Source organism: Amia ocellicauda, chromosome 16 (genome assembly GCF_036373705.1).
Source record: "Amia ocellicauda isolate fAmiCal2 chromosome 16, fAmiCal2.hap1, whole genome shotgun sequence".
NCBI lineage: Eukaryota > Metazoa > Chordata > Actinopteri > Amiiformes > Amiidae > Amia > Amia ocellicauda.
The window spans coordinates 23,679,090-23,696,634 of NC_089865.1; the positions used below are offsets into that span (position 1 = coordinate 23,679,090).

General features: G+C 39.3%; 1 protein-coding gene across 4 annotated transcripts in view; it reads left to right on the forward strand.

The window, feature by feature from the left end:
- nbeal1 (neurobeachin-like 1) overlaps positions 1 to 17,545 on the forward strand; it is a 125,880-nt gene that overhangs the window by 67,272 nt on the left and 41,063 nt on the right. For 3 of the 4 annotated variants that reach the window (XM_066687875.1, XM_066687876.1, XM_066687874.1), the window contains exons 9-18: positions 5,322 to 5,628; positions 6,211 to 6,317; positions 7,606 to 7,692; positions 9,929 to 10,012; positions 10,213 to 10,311; positions 12,281 to 12,861; positions 14,964 to 15,096; positions 15,330 to 15,449; positions 15,724 to 16,027; positions 16,241 to 16,326. In XM_066687875.1, coding sequence (XP_066543972.1) covers positions 5,322 to 5,628; positions 6,211 to 6,317; positions 7,606 to 7,692; positions 9,929 to 10,012; positions 10,213 to 10,311; positions 12,281 to 12,861; positions 14,964 to 15,096; positions 15,330 to 15,449; positions 15,724 to 16,027; positions 16,241 to 16,326 — 1,908 coding nt within the window. The remainder of the gene's footprint in view (positions 1 to 5,321; positions 5,629 to 6,210; positions 6,318 to 7,605; positions 7,693 to 9,928; positions 10,013 to 10,212; positions 10,312 to 12,280; positions 12,862 to 14,963; positions 15,097 to 15,329; positions 15,450 to 15,723; positions 16,028 to 16,240; positions 16,327 to 17,545) is intronic. The other variant, XM_066687877.1, reaches the window with a different exon arrangement.

Genomic DNA, 17,545 nt, shown 5'->3' on the forward strand with positions numbered 1-17,545 from the left:
TAGCAAAATGAGGAACAAAAAACACTGGCCAAAATGGTTTAATAGAGGTATGCAAAAAAATATAAAGAGGAAGAAAATGTTGTATAGCGCATACAAAAGGGATGGTGACGAAACAAAATACATAGAATATGTTGAGCTGCAAAGAGATCTTAAGAAAGGGATCAGGAAAGCAAAGAGGGAAATAGAAAGAAACATATCTCTTGGAGCTAAAACCAATGCAAAGAGCTGTTTTCAATATTACAACAGCAAGCGGTCAATAAAGGAGGAGGTGAAACAGATAAAGGGCAAAAATGGAGGTATCTTGGAAAACGAACAAGATGTGGAAAATATTCTAAATGAGTATTTCACAGAGGTTTTTACAAAAGAAAAAACAGATGACATGCCACAGGTTGACAATCAGTCCAGTCAAACCCTAAGAGAGATCAGGATAAATGAGGAGGAGGTACTAAAGGGACTAGCAGAATTAAAAACAAACAAATCACCTGGGCCAGATGGAATATTTCCAACAGTACTTAAAGAAATGAGGGAAATTATTTATAGGCCGCTAACTCGATTATTCCAAATGACACTTAGAACAGGGGATGTGCCAACTGACTGGAAGACAGCAAATGTCATACCAATCCACAAGAAAGGGGACAAAACTGAGCCAGGTAATTACAGACCAATCAGTCTCACCTGCATCACCTGTAAAATGTTGGAAAAAATTATTAGACAGGAAATAGAGGAGCATCTCAATGAAAACCATATTCTTGGAGATAGTCAACATGGGTTTATATGAGGCAGATCATGTCTTACTAATTTATTAACATTTTTTGAACATGCAACTGCAGCTGTAGATCAGGTGAAAGCATATGATATGATATACTTAGATTTCCAAAAAGCTTTTGATAAGGTTCCACACCAAAGACTGATCCTCAAATTGGAAGCTGTAGGCATTCAGGGTAATGTAAGTAGATGGATTATGAACTGGTTGATGTCTAGGAAACAGAGGGTGTCGATTAGAGGAGTCACTTCTAACTGGAGTGAGGTTGTTAGTGGAATTCCACAGGGATCAGTACTAGGGCCTTTGCTTTTTCTAATCTATATTAATGATCTGGACTCTGGGATAGTTAGCAAACTTGTCAAATTTGCAGATGATACTAAACTAGGTGGCTTAGCTTATACAATCTTGGCAGCACAGGCTATTCAGAGGGACCTAGATAATATTCAGTTGTGGGCTGACACCTGGCAAATGAAATTCAATGTGGACAAGTGCAAGGTAATACATGCAGGTAACAAAAATGTCCACTATAATTACACTATGGGAGGTACAGATCTAGATGAAGTAACGCATGAGAAAGACCTAGGAGTCTATGTGGACTCCTCACTTTCTCCATCCAAGCAATGTGGGGAAGCAATGAAAAAGGCAAACAGAATGCTAGGGTATATTTTCAATAGTGTAGAATTTAAAACAAGGGAAGTAATGTTAAGACTGTACAATGCGCTAGTTATTAGACCTCATCTAGAATACTGTGTACAGTTCTGGGCACCACACTTCAAGAAGGATATTGCTGCTTTAGAGGCAGTTCAGAGGAGAGCAACCAGACTTATTCCAGGTCTGAAGGGAAAGTCCTACTCGGAGAGACTGAGGGAACTGAACCTTTTCACCCTGGAACAGAGGAGACTACGTGGGGACTTGATCCAAGTCTTCAAAATCATGAAAGGCATCGACCACATCAAACAAGAGGAGCTTTTCCAGATCAGCAGGGACACACGCACCCGGGGACACAAATGGAAATTGGGCTTCAAGGCATTCAACACGGAAAACAGGAGACACTTCTTTACACAGAGAGTAGTTACAATCTGGAATAAACTACCCAGCGATGTGGTTGAAGCTGAAAGTTTGGGAACATTTAAAAATAGTCTGGATAGGATCCTTGGATCACTTACAGTGAGGGAAAAAGTATTTGATACCCTGCTGATTTTGTACGTTTGCCCACTGACAAAGAAATGATCAGTCTATAATTTTAATGGTAGGTGTATTTTAACTGTGAGAGACAGAATAACAACAAAAAAATCCAGAAAAACTAATTTCAAAAAAATTATAATTTGATTTGCATGTTAATGAGGGAAATAAGTATTTGATCCCCTATCAATCAGCAAGATTTCTGGCTCCCAGGTGTCTTTTATAGAGGTAACGAGCTGAGATTAGGAGCACTCTCTTAAAGGGAGTGCTCCTAATCTCAGCTCGGTACCTGTATAAAAGACACCTGTCCACAGAAGCAATCAATCAATCAGATTCCAAACTCTCCACCATGGCCAAGACTGAAGAGCTGTCCAAGGATGTCAGGGACAAGTTTGTAGACCTACACAAGGCTGGAATGGGCTACAAGACCATCGCCAAACAGTTGGTGTGATTATTCGCAAATGGAAGAAACACAAAATAACTGTCAGTCTCCCTCGGTCTGGGGCTCCATGCAAGATCTCACCTCGTGGAGTTTCAGTGATCATGAGAACGGTGAGGAATCAGCCCAGAACTACACGGGAGGATCTTGTTAATGATCTCAAGGCAGCTGGGACCATAATCACCAAGAAAACAATTGGCAACACACTACGCCGTGAAGGACTGAAATCCTGCAGTTCCCGCAAGGTCCCCCTGCTCAAGAAAGCACATGTACAGGCCCGTCTGAAGTTTGCCAATGAACATCTGAATGATTCAGAGGAGAACTGGGTGAAAGTGTTGTGGTCAGATGAGACCAAAATCGAGCTCTTTGGCATCAACTCAATTCGCCATGTTTGGAGGAGGAGGAATGACCCCAAGAACACCATCCCCACCGTCAAACATGGAGGTGGAAACATTATGCTTTGGGGGTGTTTTTCTGCTAAGGGGACAGGACAACTGCACCACATCAAAGGGACGATGGACGGGGCCATGTACCGTCAAATCTTGGGTGAGAACCTCCTTCCCTCAGCCAGGGCATTGAAAATGGGTCGTGGATGGGTATTCCAGCATTACAATGACCCAAAACACACAGCCAAGGCAACAAAGGAGTGGCTCAAGAAGAAGCACGTTAAGGTCGTGGAGTGGCCTAGCCAGTCTCCAGACCTTAATCCCATAAAAAATCTGTGGAGGGAGCTGAAGGTTCGAGTTGCCAAACGTCAGCCTCGAAACCTTAATGACTTGGAGAGGATCTGCAGAGAGGAGTGGGACAAAATCCCTCCGGAGATGTGTGCAAACCTGGTGGCCAACTACAAGAAACGTCTGACCTCTGTGATTGCCAACAAGGGTTTTGCCACCAAGTACTAAGTCGAAGGGGTCAAATACTTATTTCCCTCATTAACATGCAAATAAATATATAACTTTTTTGAAATGCGTTTTTTTCTGGATTTTTTTGTTGTTATTCTGTCTCTCACTGTTAAAATACACTTACCATTAAAATTATAGACTGATCATTTCTTTGTCAGTGGGCAAACGTACAAAATCAGCAGGGGATCAAATACTTTTTTCCCTCACTGTAGATATTAATGAACACCAAACGAGCACGATGGATCGAATGGCCCCCTCTCGTTTGTAAACTTTCTTATGTACTTTAAGTGTAGACTTTCATCTTTAATTTGAGGGTAGTTACATTCTGTTTCTGTGTTACGTAAACTAAAGGAATTTAAGGGAGTTCATCTAGAAGGTGTTGTTTCTGTGGAGGGCCCTGTGATAGTAAATATGGTTCTTAATATTTTAGATAATGCTGTACTGCTAGCACTGGTGGAGTTGTGTGCTGAGAGCCCATGCAAATGTGACACTATTGCCATGTTATGAAATTGGCACCACAGCTTCTGGAATTACCTGGAATTGGGAATAAGGAAGGAATGTTAAGAGATTCCTTATTACACTAGAAAACTGCACTGTTGGAGCAAATTACCCCTAGACCTGTCTATCCCTAAACACATTGCAGCAGTCATTACGGCACACCTTAAATACAATCTGAACAGCTGTCTTTTGGTATGTGTCTGGCTCCTAGTACTTTTGTTGATATAGTATGTATGTTACCCAGTCATGCAGGAAAATTAAATAAAATGCATGAATGTGGAAAGTCTAGACCTGATTAACTTGTAAAACAAGGCAAACAAGTTTTTTTTTCTTTTCTGTTCCTCATTGTGTTCTATATATCATAGATAGTGATCTGTCTTTTTGTTTCAAAAATAAGGGTTTTGAGTTGTGAGATTAATTGTTTCTTTGTGAGCAAGGAATGTGATTGAGAAGCATTTGATGTTTTTAGGCTGGGGATGTGTCCGCATTAAATCTAGAGACTGAATTGCAGTGGCATTCAGATGAGCAAACCATTTTTAAATTAAATAACACAAATGAGAAGCATTCATCATGTGACCTGTCCTATAGTGTGTCAGGTCTAACACTAAAATGTTTTTTTCTTTTCTTATTTTATTCTGAAAACATTGACAAAAAATATGGAATTCTTTTTTGGATTCATAGACCTGCTTTATGGTGGAGGAGAGAGAGAACATAATGTGTATGATTCCTTTATTTGATTTGCTGTGGTGTTTGTCATAGTAGCTTCTGTTATTGTTACCTGTAGGAGCCCATCCCTGCTCTAGACATACAGCACCACTTTACACTAGAGGTTCACAGAGTCCTGCGTTCCTAAGAGCACGTGACTATAGCCCTCAGATGCATTACCATTTATAAACTGCCCTTCATAATCATTATTTTGGAAAATATCAAATCATATTCAGTCATTTGGAGATCCTAACATGTAAATGGAGGTATTTAATAGAATTTTGGTATGTTGGTATTCCAACATCTAACAGTGCCCCCTGTCACCACACCAAGGTATTGACACGCTTGACTCAGAGAGGGAAGGCATTTCCAGCAGCAATTTATGTTCTTGCTTTTAATTTCAGTAAAATGCCTTCCTGTTCTGTTGTGTTTAAGAGGCCGGATTTAAATCCAATGTAACAACAACATTTCTATGTGCAGCTCAAAGCTGGTCAAGTAATCAAATTAAACCAGCCTTATTAATCCAGGAGACTTCTAGCCTGTTGGTGTTTTTAAAAGACTACATCTTTGCCTTAAGCTGCATTTCACTAATTTTCCTTCTTTCACAGTAAAAGTCTCTATAAACATTTTGACAGCGCCATACAGCAAAATCCCTTAAATAAGTAATTGGAAGCACATAACCCTGACCCCCCATCAGAGTTGTTCATTGACTCCTCTGAAGTGTGCCCGTGACACTGATTTGAATCCGAGGTCTGGCTGTTTTGGGTTGTGTTAATATGGGAACTGTCCTCTTTGTGTGTCTGTGTCTGTGTCTGTGTGTGTGTCCGTCCAGCGGAATGCTCTCCTGGCAATCTCCCCAGCCACCATGGAGGTCCTGATGCGGGTGCTGGCAGACTGCGACACGCTGGACAACCAGGACTGCCAGGATCTCACCCACAAGGCCCAACTCACTCTCAAGTGCCTGACGGAGGTGGTTCAGATGCTCCTGGCCAGCAGTTCAGATCAGAGGCAGGTGGAGATCAGCACCATCCTGGAGAACTACTTCAAGCTGCTCAACTCCGACCCTGCTGCCCTGACGGTCCGATCCAAATCCCGCCAGTGGGAGAACTGCTTTGTGGCGCTGCAGATCCAGATGCTGAGTGAGTCCGAGTGGTGGGGGTTGGAAATTGTTAAGCTCTGCATGAAACATTCAATCAAATGATAATCGAGGAATATAGGGAGTTTTACATTGGAACGTGATTGATATCATACCCCTGGACATGCTGGTTTATAGGGAATCTTAATTGAAATTCAGAATTACGCTTTGGATTTCACAACCATCTGTTGGTTTGTGGTGCGAATCAGATGGGGATATTCCAGATGGGGCAGAACAACACAGACAGGGAAAAATCCCTCACTAGACTATGTTTTCAGAGTTTATCTCTCTCTCTTTCTCTCTCTCATTCTGTCTCACCAAAATAATTATAAGCATACTTTCGGCCAGTCAGTCAGTTCTGTACCACTCCCTGAAAACACCATATGAATTATACTTAACTGAAACTATTTCTGCTGCCTAAACTAAACCTTTCCTCCATGACAGTGACCACAGGGAGGCAGTTCTCATATCCCAACATGCCCCCCCGCCCCACTCCGATATGAATCAGTTTTCCTATAAACTAGAATTTCTGTTGATATGAACTACATATGAAAGCTGGTCCTCCATATTGTTGTTTCTTCACTAGATACCATCACTGAAATGTTTGATTGCTCAGACAGACCCGTCCTTCAAGCCATATTCCTCAACAGCAACTGCTTCGAACATCTCATCCGCCTGCTGCAGAACAGCAAGGTAAGACTGATATGCCAATTCTGTGGGTGAATAGTGCCTGGTTGGAGTTAGTCTCTGGTTGTAGGATAGTCTTTGGCATGTCAGAAGAAATGTACTTTGTAGGGCAGTTTCCAAATGACAGTATTTATCTTCAAATCCAAGTTTAGAAAATCCCCCAATTGTTTTATTCCCAATTGTATTGTCTCTGGTTAAGTTTACAGTATAGTCATTCTCATCCTCAACTGGATAAAAACAAAAAAAAGAACCACCCCAGCTGTATCCTAGCAAAGACAATGGTACATCAAAACTCTTTATCTAAACTGTATGTGACTTTCTTCTGTCTGTACTTTGTGTCATGGTTAAAGATTTTAAAAATGTATCTGTAATTTTGAACAGCCAGTTTGCTCATTGCCCTCAGGAAGACCTGGTTATGCTAGAAAGCATTTGCATGCTTTATTGTATATTTTACTAAAGGGTCCTTGTGTTTTAAGACTTGCCTCATTTGCATGGTCTTATCCAATGTTGGAATTAATCTGCACGTAACAAATAACATTTATAATTACAATCTCAGCATTAGATTACTTTAAAATTAAAGCAGAGACTTGCAGCTTTGCATATATGCAAAATCACAATCAAAACAATTAAACGTGGAAAAAAAGGGAATAGCATAGAAGTCATTTGAGCATTTACTTAATTCTATTATTGCACATTTGAGATTTCAGTTTAGCATATTGTCCAGCAAAATGAAGTTGCACATTAACAAAATACAAATTATTTTTTAGTTTTATAAAAATGTTCCCTTTACACAAATGACACTGTCATCACATCTTTATGAATTGAACCGACAATACAGATGCCATGTTTTTGTACTAAGCGTAACAAAAGAGCAACATGAAAAGCCATTTACCATGTCAGCAATCCAATTAATTTAGTCATGGAACAGGTATCAACAGAGAAGAAATGTTTAAGAGGAATAAATGAGTCAGAATGATGAAATAAGCTTATTCCTATCAAGTTGAAGGATTCTAGGTCTTGGGCTTCAGTGTTGCTGATTTAAATAATAATTATTTACAGCAAAAGAAGAATCTGTATTGTTATTCGAGTATATCCACAAATGTGTACATCAGGCTAGTGTGAAAAATGGGGGGAGCTAGCTCAGGGACCATTTGCTCAGAATCTGACGCTGGTTAAATGGGAGCTTCATGTACTGCTTTTTGAATGTATGTACTGCCATGAACTTGGATACATGTTAACAGATTTTTTTATTCTTGTAAAAAAAGCCTTCTGTTGCTTATTGTTCATTCAACAGCTGGTTGTAAATGCTAGATGTAAGACAGCAGTCAAGAGCGAGAAAGATTTTGCCAACAAATTACTGACAGAAATGAATGAATATCAGGTATTGCTAGAATTACCGTTTGCTTCTTCTACCAGTCTCTGTATGGTCTTGACAAACATTCCATTCCTTTAAAAAATAAAAATAAACACAAATCATTCAATCTGAACTTCTCAATTTTCACATTAGAGTCCATCCCCTGTATAAGCTTTCCTTGCATTTAGCTCCAGCATGATTCGTAATGCAGACAGACGAAATCCTTGCGCTATTTGATTTGTTTATGTGAGTTCTGATCTTGCAGCTTTGGTTACTCTTGTGCTTTTGTTCATGCAATCTGTGGATGGATTGCTGTCAGTTTATATTCAGATACATAAACACACCTGTAAATACATGGAAGTATAGTCCTGGTAATGTGTACATTTATCTTATAATGAATTACTTTGCCTTAAACTGGAAATATAGCTGTAATTATATTAGACTTTTTATATGTATATGTGTTTTTGTTTTGTGTGTATATTTTTTTAATTGCTGTAGTGAATTTATCAGTTATTTTCTTTGCTTTGTCTGCTGTTTGATACATATGATAAAAGTTAACATAAGAATAAAATAGGTTAAGTCCATATCTTTAGTTTCTCTGATCCTAGTGCTCTATTATGTTATACAGCAAAAAAAAAACATAGGTGATTATAAAGTGAGATAGAGCAATATATGTCTTCTACAAATTGCATGATTCATTTGATATTTTTAAGCTTTCTTTATAATTTTAAGTACTGTAGAAAAAAGTTAATTATGTATATTATAATATTAGAGAACTATGAGTAGTTGAGAGAGTATACTTTAAGGTTATATGCATAGTTAGTCTGTGTCAAGTTTGGCACATATGTCATTTTTTGTAGGTGCTGGATTTTGTCTGTCTGTTGTGTAACATAGTGCTAGGAGAGGCACAAATTGGCTTGTAGTCCAGAACTACAGCTCCCAGAAGCCCTGGGAGGATGAATCATTGTATGGGAGCAGATGACCACCAGAACTTCCCTGATTGGCCAGGTCATGTACTATCATACAATAATTCACTCTCCCAGGTCTTCTGAGAGGTATAGTGCTGGTCAATTTGTGCCCCTCCTTGAATATGTTACAGTTGGTAAATTACTTCTATCTCTATCCAAAAGTCACCACTGGACACAATCTTCACATTTGTGAGGTGGATATAGGATTCAGATTTGCCTTTGATGGAAAGGTTGTCTTGGTCTTTCCTCTGTGTTGTTGGGGACTTGTTTCTCTCATTGTTTTTGCATTTTTGTATTTTACTTTGGGGGAGTTTTATTTTTCATCTCAACTCTTGTGGTGTTGGGCCTTGGGTGTATTTTTGTTTGTAAGTGGTCATGTGTCCAATAATGCATCAATGTTTCCAGTCTTGCAGCAAAGGGAGAGGGAAAGAGGGGCCATTTGGGTTTCTCCAGCAATCTCTCTCCAGCCGACCTGTGTATATTTCCTGCCAAGTGATTTCAGCCTTGAACCCACAGAGTAGAGCCTTTGATAAATTCCACAGCATGAGCTTTCATGGATTGACTGCTGTATCTGAAGTGACTGGGCTGAAAGGAGCTGTTTTACAAATTACTTTACTGACACAAAACAGATTGAGCTGTGAACTCCTGCCATATGAAGTGATTTGTGTGCCCTAAAGCTAGTACAACAATTACAATACAATGTTTTGTTAGGTCCACATATGACAGGGTCATAAAAAAAAGTTATCTTTATTGAGAGAAATGATTTCAGACTGTTACCAGGTAGAATTAATTGTAGTCCAAATTTCAGAAATGAATGCTTGCTTCTTTTCAACATTTTTTTTTTTTGAGTGAGAAGACATGACCATTACAAAATACCCACGTTTAAAGGTAAATTGTTTTATTGAAGCCAGAAGTTTTAGCGAAGAGTACCACTTTATTTGAAGAGGATGGTGTTTTATCATGGTGAAACCTTTTCATTAAAAAAGCATAAAAAAGATAGCAGGCTTTCTTAAAAATATACAAAGTTTTCACAAGGCCAATCTTTTAAAAATGTTTCAGCCAGACAAAATCACCATAAAAGTCCATTTTCCATTTCTATCAATACAAGCTAAAGGGAGCACTCACTGAAGGGAAATCTAATAATGCATCGGTGGAATGTGGAGTTAGAAAATCATCTCTGTTATTTAATTTTCAATTCATTGTGTTATCTGCATGCCCTCAGTGTTCTAGAAATCATATTGTTTGTCACTATCTTGGCCACAGTCTAATTTTGTTTTAATGATCTGTGTGTTTAGGTGTTTCAAGGGCGTCTGGATTGCTTGGCAGTTTCAGCAATTAAAGCTCTTACTACTGTGATGCTCAAGTCTCCAGCTGCGAAGGTGAGCCCTGAATAAGACTGGATGTTTAAGGGTTGTTTTGTTTTTCCAGTGCAAAGTGAAGAATTGCACACTTGGAAACAAGGGGTTGACAGCTGGTGCTGGGTTGTTGTCAGGGGGTACCTACCCTGCTCAACATCCCAGGCAACAACTGGGAAACATGATGATGTTGCTTCTATTTGTGGGTCTGTGGCCCCCTACAGGAGGTGTTCAAAGAAAGGATTGGCTACATCCATCTGTATGAAGTTCTGAACTCTCTGGGGCAGCCATCACGAGACCTACTGAAGGAGCTAATGAACATGGTGAGTATTTACAGTATAATCGTAAATCTTGAAAAACTACTCACTTCTAAATCTTTTGTAGTCATTTTTGTATTACTTTAGTATAAATACATGTTAATTTGGATTCATATGTTGTTTTTTCCTGACTTTATGTGAACGAAAAGACACAAATTAGCCCGTTTTCTCATCTGAAATAGTTACATTTCAAAATATCACTGTCCTGGTCACAAAAGCAAAGTGTTACATTGTGTTATCTCTATATTTGAAACATTTAAAACCAAAATATCTGGCCTAGCTGGAGGGCCAGTGGTCAGAGAGTGTTATCACATAGTAAGAATATTTTAAAGTATGTCTTCTCTCTACAAATCCATACATATCCTTAATATATATTTTTTAAAAGCTTATACCTCTTAAAAAAAAAAAAAAACTTTGTTCAGCTAATTGGGTTCCTCCAGTGACTTCTTCCCAATTTCACCACTGGATACAAGACATTCAGAAAACTCCCTCAGCCATCTGTGTCCACTTCAGTAAACTGGGACGATACCCCAGAATATTTGGGGAGATTGGATTTGTCCCAATCTGTAGAATTTTAAGTCTTCCTGGTTTCAGACCATTTCAGTCCTTACAATGATGATGATGATCTATCCGGTACAAATCTCTAAAAGAAAGAGAGTTAATTGCCTGCTGATGAGTTTTTATATATTTATTGGTGTATTATTATTTTCAAGTAATACTTTGAAGGACATGAAGAATACAGTACAGCACAATAAACCTAGAAACTGTGTAGATTTTTATAGCATGGGCGTTGTCATTGTATTTATTTGCAAACCTTATCCTCCCATTCCGCCTTGCCTCACAGACTTTTCTCTCTTCATAAAATACTCACTTTGGTCCTGCAGTTTCCTTTGATGTTGGAAGCGCAGCCCAGTCTGAAGGGAACATTCCACAGATCTAAACTAAACCATGTCTTCAGGCTGTATTTATAAGCAAGTGCAGTTCTATTTTAAGAAAAATGAGTTTAATAATCCTGACTGTATAAACTTGGAAAGAAACTCCATAATTAAATAAAAAAGGAAGGAGCAGCTAAAGCTGTTTATAAATATGTTCTGTGCTACAAGGCTACCTGTCAAAACATATGTATTTAACAAGGAGACTTAAATCAAAATAGTAAGTACTATTTAATACTACTTAGCAAATCTGAGATTTGGTAATGTGTGAAAAGCAGCCCCAAACTGTTTACATATTGTTGTGGTAGACCGAAGTACTTTCAAAGCTTGTTTTCAATAGGAACGGCCTTTGATTGCAAGACATGTTGACATATGATTCCTCTCTCATCATCATCATCATCAGATTTTATCAATCCATCGCTCATTTCACATTTAGTTACATTTCATCAAGGGGCACATCTGAAGGTTTCTGCATACTGTATGTGTTAATATACATCTTCATTCTTATCATCATCATCATCATCATCAGCAGCAGTCTTTATCCTACCACTGCTGGATGAAGGCCTCCCCAAGATGTTTCCACATATTTCAATGTACAGTGTCTCTTGCCATGTTACACCAGCAAAGTTTCTTATTTTATCTTTCAATCTTCAATGTGGTCGTCTTCTAGGTGTTTTTCCATCTCTTGCGATCCATTTGATAGCTTCTTTTATCCATCTTTTATCTGTTCTTCTTGCAATGTGTCCAGCTCATTGCAGTTTTGAAACTTGAGTCTTTCAATTATGTAATTTCAAAGAATTACATTATTAAAGTAACACAATGGGATGATTGTTTAAAAGGTGGTTTAATGAGGAGATCTAGCGTCCTCTTTGGTCTAGAGCTCTGAAATGTAGTATAAAATATAAAATACATCCAATCATATACAGAATAGATTTTTAACAGTTTTGTTGATTAATGACCTTGATGATGGTGTTCTTCCATGCTCCCTCAATCATGGCATGGCAGTAGTGATTGGCTCTCCCTGTTCTCTCTCTGCTTGCCAGGCAGTGGAAGGGGACCATACGTCGGTGGGAATCCTGGGCATCAGCAACGTGCAGCCCCTGCTGCTCCTCACACAGTGGCTCCCTGAGCTGGAGTTGCCCGACCTGCAGATCTTCATCTCTGACTGGCTCAAAAGGATCTGCTGCATCAACCGGCAGAGCCGCACCACCTGTGTCAATGCCCGCATGGTCGTCTGCATCCTTAAGACCCTGGAGAGCCACTGCAGCCTCCACCGTTCCTGTGCCGAGAACCTCATTGGGCTGCTGGGCTCCCTGGGCAGCCAGTCTCTAAGTGGCCCGGAGCTGCTGCAGCTGATGAGGCTGCTGAGGACTGAGGACCCCAAGGCTGCCCACCCCTATGTAGTGCCCATGTTGAGGGCGATCCTGGGCATGGCTCGCAAGCAGGGCCTGGAGAATGCCCTGCAGTATTTTGACCTGTCTCCCAGCATGGCAGGGATCTCTGTGCCCACAGTCCAGCGCTGGCCAGGCTACGCTTTCAGCTTCTTTGCTTGGCTGAGTCTGGACCAGGACCAGCACGGGCCTGGCCTCCTATCTAAGGGAGGGAAGAGAAAGCAGCTGTACAGGTAAGGAACAAGCCCTTGCCCCAGCCCATCTTTTGCCTTGTTCCCCATCAGTTTCAGCACCTCTCCCACATGTCTGTGGTTTGCTTTTCACCAGATCAGCGGGGGTCAATGTGTTTATGTATAGATACTGTATATCAGGTGTCTCAATCTGTATTCCTGCAGGGTCTTCTGGTTTGTATCTAGTTAATCTAGTTATTTTATCAATTAGATATACTGAAACTTGTTAACAGTTCATGACTTAACATATAGCTTATCCTTTTGATTCAAGGAGCTCTATAAATAACATAATTTTCAGTCTGTAGAGAAGTATTAAACTCATCCAATTTATCAGATAAACAGACCAATTTAGGCAGTGGGAGCTGCCTTGGAACAGAAACCAGAAGACACTGAGGCTCTGCAGTAACTGATTGTGAGACTCCTCCTGTAGATAGATGTAGAGGCAGATATCCTACTATAGCGATAGTCTATCTTTCCTTGATTATATGGATATAACGTGTTCCCCCGCAGGTCCAGGTTTTAGTGCTTATAGACTCTTAGACAGGTGCATATGAGAGAAAAAGATCTGAATAGAAAAAGCATGCTTCATTCAGTTCTATTGAATTATAACACTTGCAAGTAGAGACAGTGTGCAGGAGTACCATTTTCAAATGAATCAATCACAGCAATAACATGGCAGCTAATGGGGATCTGTATAAACACACTAAACTAACAAATGAGAATGGGTGTTATATGGTGACACATTGTCACTCTTCATACTTCTCTTCCTCTTCACTGCTACTCCCTTCTCTGGGATTCCGAGCGTCATTAAAAGTATTTTCTTAAGGCTCTTAAAAGTCATTAAAAACAATGTTGTTGTCATTAAAAGTAATTGTTTATAAGCTACAATGTAAAAGTCTGTTTCTCTCTCAAATCTGCACTCTGACCACTGCTCTCGCAGCAGCGCATAACCTGACAACTTCTTTATCAACTGAGAGTTCCTGGGCTGAGAGAGATCCTTTGGATTGGCTAGATATTCATAGAGTCACGGTTTGTGATTGGGTAAAAAATATATCTTCTCTAGGGTTGATGACAGACAGTAACGTCCTTTCCATTGGTCAATACCATGCGTTCTGCAGTTGCCCAGTTCAAATTAACTATAAAGGTTGAGACTATTTGTTTATAAAGTAATATTTTGCAATTATATATGTAACTGACCGACCATTATGTTTTTCTTTTTCAATTTATACACATTGTCATTCAATTGCCAGTTTAGCAATATGAGCTGCAATGAAAATGCCTTAACATTAGAGTACTTGTGGCAATGTTTTCCGGTCACAACAGCAAAATACAAAATGTATAAGACCTATCTATGTAGCTAATTTATACAATCTACTTGAATAAACGATTAACATTTCCACGTTTTCATATCACACTCAACAAAGACTGCCAGTGTGCATTCAGAAACACACCTGTATGTAATATCAATGTGTTTGTTGCTCCTCTTCCGTTTTCTGTCATTGCTAGTTTCTCAGAAGGATATTTGGCTTTTAGCTCTAGATTTGTAGTAGTTTAATTGCACTGCAAATCTTATACACTTATGTGCTTCTCTGTAAGGAAGCCATGGGGCACATCGTAGCGCAGATTTCTGCCGGTTGTGCATATATGTACTTTGTCAATGCAACTATTATAATTCTAATACACTTTGACCCAGGTCATTAAAAAGTCAGTAATTATGACTATGAAAAGTAATTAAAAGTAATTATTTTTCCACATCCTTAACCTGCATGAACCTTGCTCCTGCTTCATTGCTCTCCATGAAATATGTCCTTCTGGACCAAAGGCTGTGCAAATGCCATATATTCTCAGAAAACATGATATTGCGGTTTGCCAAATCAACTAACATACCAACACCACAACGTCATCAAATTAATTTGTATTTTGAAACACATCGACCAGTGCTCTATGAGAAATTAAAACAAGTTGAGTTCCTGTATACTTGTTGGCATTTGGTGGTTGGCCAGTGTTAATTTTATTCCCTGATTGTCAGTATTATTTCTGTTGAGGGATGGTTCTGTGATCTCTTTGGTACCCTTTGCTCAAGTCCATGTGTTCTTCTTTCCTAGTTACTTCACAGCCAGTGGGACTGGTTTTGAAGCATTCATCAGCTCTTCAGGAGTTCTGGTTGTGGCTGTGTGCACCAAGAAGGAGTATGTCACTGTAATGTTGCCTGATCATTGTTTCTTTGACTCTCTTTGGGTGAGTAAGACATCCAAATGTAGCTCTGTTTGTGTTTTTCTCCATCGCCTCCACTCCTCCTGCATTAAGTACAGGAACTATAGTGGTAATAGTGGTAGGTCAAGTTTATTAACAGTTGGGAACTCCAGTTGGGAGGGTAGTAAAGGGTGAGGGGGTGGGGGCATGAATCTTGTGAATCCTCTTCAAACACACATCAGTTCTACACTGTAATTTGCTTGAATCTGTTTTCACAGCACAGCATAGCAGTGGTTCATATTCCTGGAAAGAGGCCTTTTGGACAGAGTTTGGTGTACATCTATGTTAATGGCCAGCAGAAGCTGTCTGCACCTTTGAAGTTTCCCACCATGACTGAGGTTAGCTTTTTTATAGTGCTGCACAAAATCAATTGAACATTTTGGGATGGTGTTTCCTGGGGTTATAGTATATCATTGTGATTAATGAGATTTGTTGCCAGATTTGTATTGATTTGTCAGAACTGCAGTGAGAGAAACTATTCTAACTGTTGTCTCACCTATTGACTCCTTGGATCACTTAGTTATTAATGGACACCAAACGAGCACGATGGGTTGAATGGCCTCCTCTCGTTTGTAAACTTTCTTGTGTTCTATGTTCAATTGTCTTACCCAGCCTTTCATCTCCTGCTGCATTGGATCCGCTGGCCACCGAACCACCACTCCTCCTCCCTCACAGATCTCAGACCCCCCCTTCTCTTTGCCCTCTACCCCAGGACGCTCCTCCCTGGGGGGAATCCTGTCCTCACCGGGCTGGGGGGGGCTGCTGAGCAAACCCGAGTCTGTGACAAAGGTGATCTCAGCGGGGACCCAGGACAGTGAATGGGGCAGTCCCACTTCTCTGGAGGGCCAGCTGGGCTACGTAATGGTCTTACACGATATCATGCAGCCGACCCAAGTCAAAGCTCTCTACTCGGCAGGTAAGAGGGCAGAGAGTCTGAGGTTCTGAATGTCAGTGCATTTAATTTGTTTCTGACCGGTCCTCTTGTAAACAATGTGAACCAGTCTGAGCTCATTCCTGAGATGTGGACGTCTGGTTCTTTCCACACTGCGAGTTTCCTAGCAGCTTTGACTGATTACTCTTAACTGATTACTGTTTGTAAATGGCTCATGTATTGTATTGTATTTTGCAGGACCAAACTGCATTTCTCCTTTTAAGAACCAAGAGTCTGAACTTGCTGATCTTCCTTCTAAACTACTTCTGTACTACTCTCCAAAGGTCAGTCAGGACTGGCAGTAATTAACCCAGTCATTCTATAGCCTATATCCAGACTATTGTTGTACTATGAAAGGGAATCGCACTTTTTAGCCCATGTCATTTTTCAGGCCTTGTGAAATTCATGGATAAATTGCCAGGTTTTATCTTTTATAATGAAAGTATGCAGGTTGAGGGAATTTCAGTAGGTTATTTGACCATTCATTCAATTGTTAACTGCTTTTGATTACTTAGTACTCATCAACTGTAATGGATCCACTGTAAAACAGTGAGACACACTCATAACACATGGCTAGTGAGGCAAAGTGAGGTGTCACTTATTTTTCAAGGTGCTATTCTAAGTCAACAAAAGCAAATGAAGTGTTCCTTTCTCCATGGAAAGTGGTAACATAGCAACAAAGTTTTATGAATTTGACCAAAATTGACTGTGCTCCGGTAATTGGTGTACTGGTTTTGAAGCCTCAGTTTTGCATGTACAAAGTAACATTGAAAATTGTAAATTACCCTGGGTAAGCATAGTAATAATAATTAGGGCTGCACGATACTGGGAAAATATGCGATATGCGATAGTGTTGTTGAGTATTGCTATATGTAACATATATAACATTTCCCTAGAGAAATTTTTATTAGCTATTAAAAAAAACAATCATTTATATATGTAATGATCATACTAAAATAAACAGGTAATATATATTCTTCTGATCTAATTAAATCTAATTCAGGCTAAAACAACTATGTCAAGGTGCAAACATTTAGAATTTAAAACACTATGAATGACTGAAAACCTCAGCAGATATTCTGATTTCTGGTTTGCTGTTACCATAGACCTGCAAACACAAAAAAATTCATTACTCTCAAACATTACTTTTTTATTCACATGTAACCATGCAATCATCAAGAGCATCTTGAAACAAGATCATATTTTAAACAAAATATTCCCTTGCCTTGCCTTGCCTGTTTTTTTTTATAAAAATAAATATTATTAAACAAAAATCTATTAAAAAAATACTATTAAACATAAAGTGTACAGGCCTTAAATAAATTAGTGTGTAGTGGAAATACTAACATCCACAAGAATGAAATAATTAAGTATTAACATGTAAACATTAAGTAATATGTAAACCTATATTTTAGCACAATGCAATGCCATATGTGCTTAACTGTGAAAGCAATTTTATTCTGGGTTTTTTGCCAGGAAAACTAGCATATTGACTTTGATAGG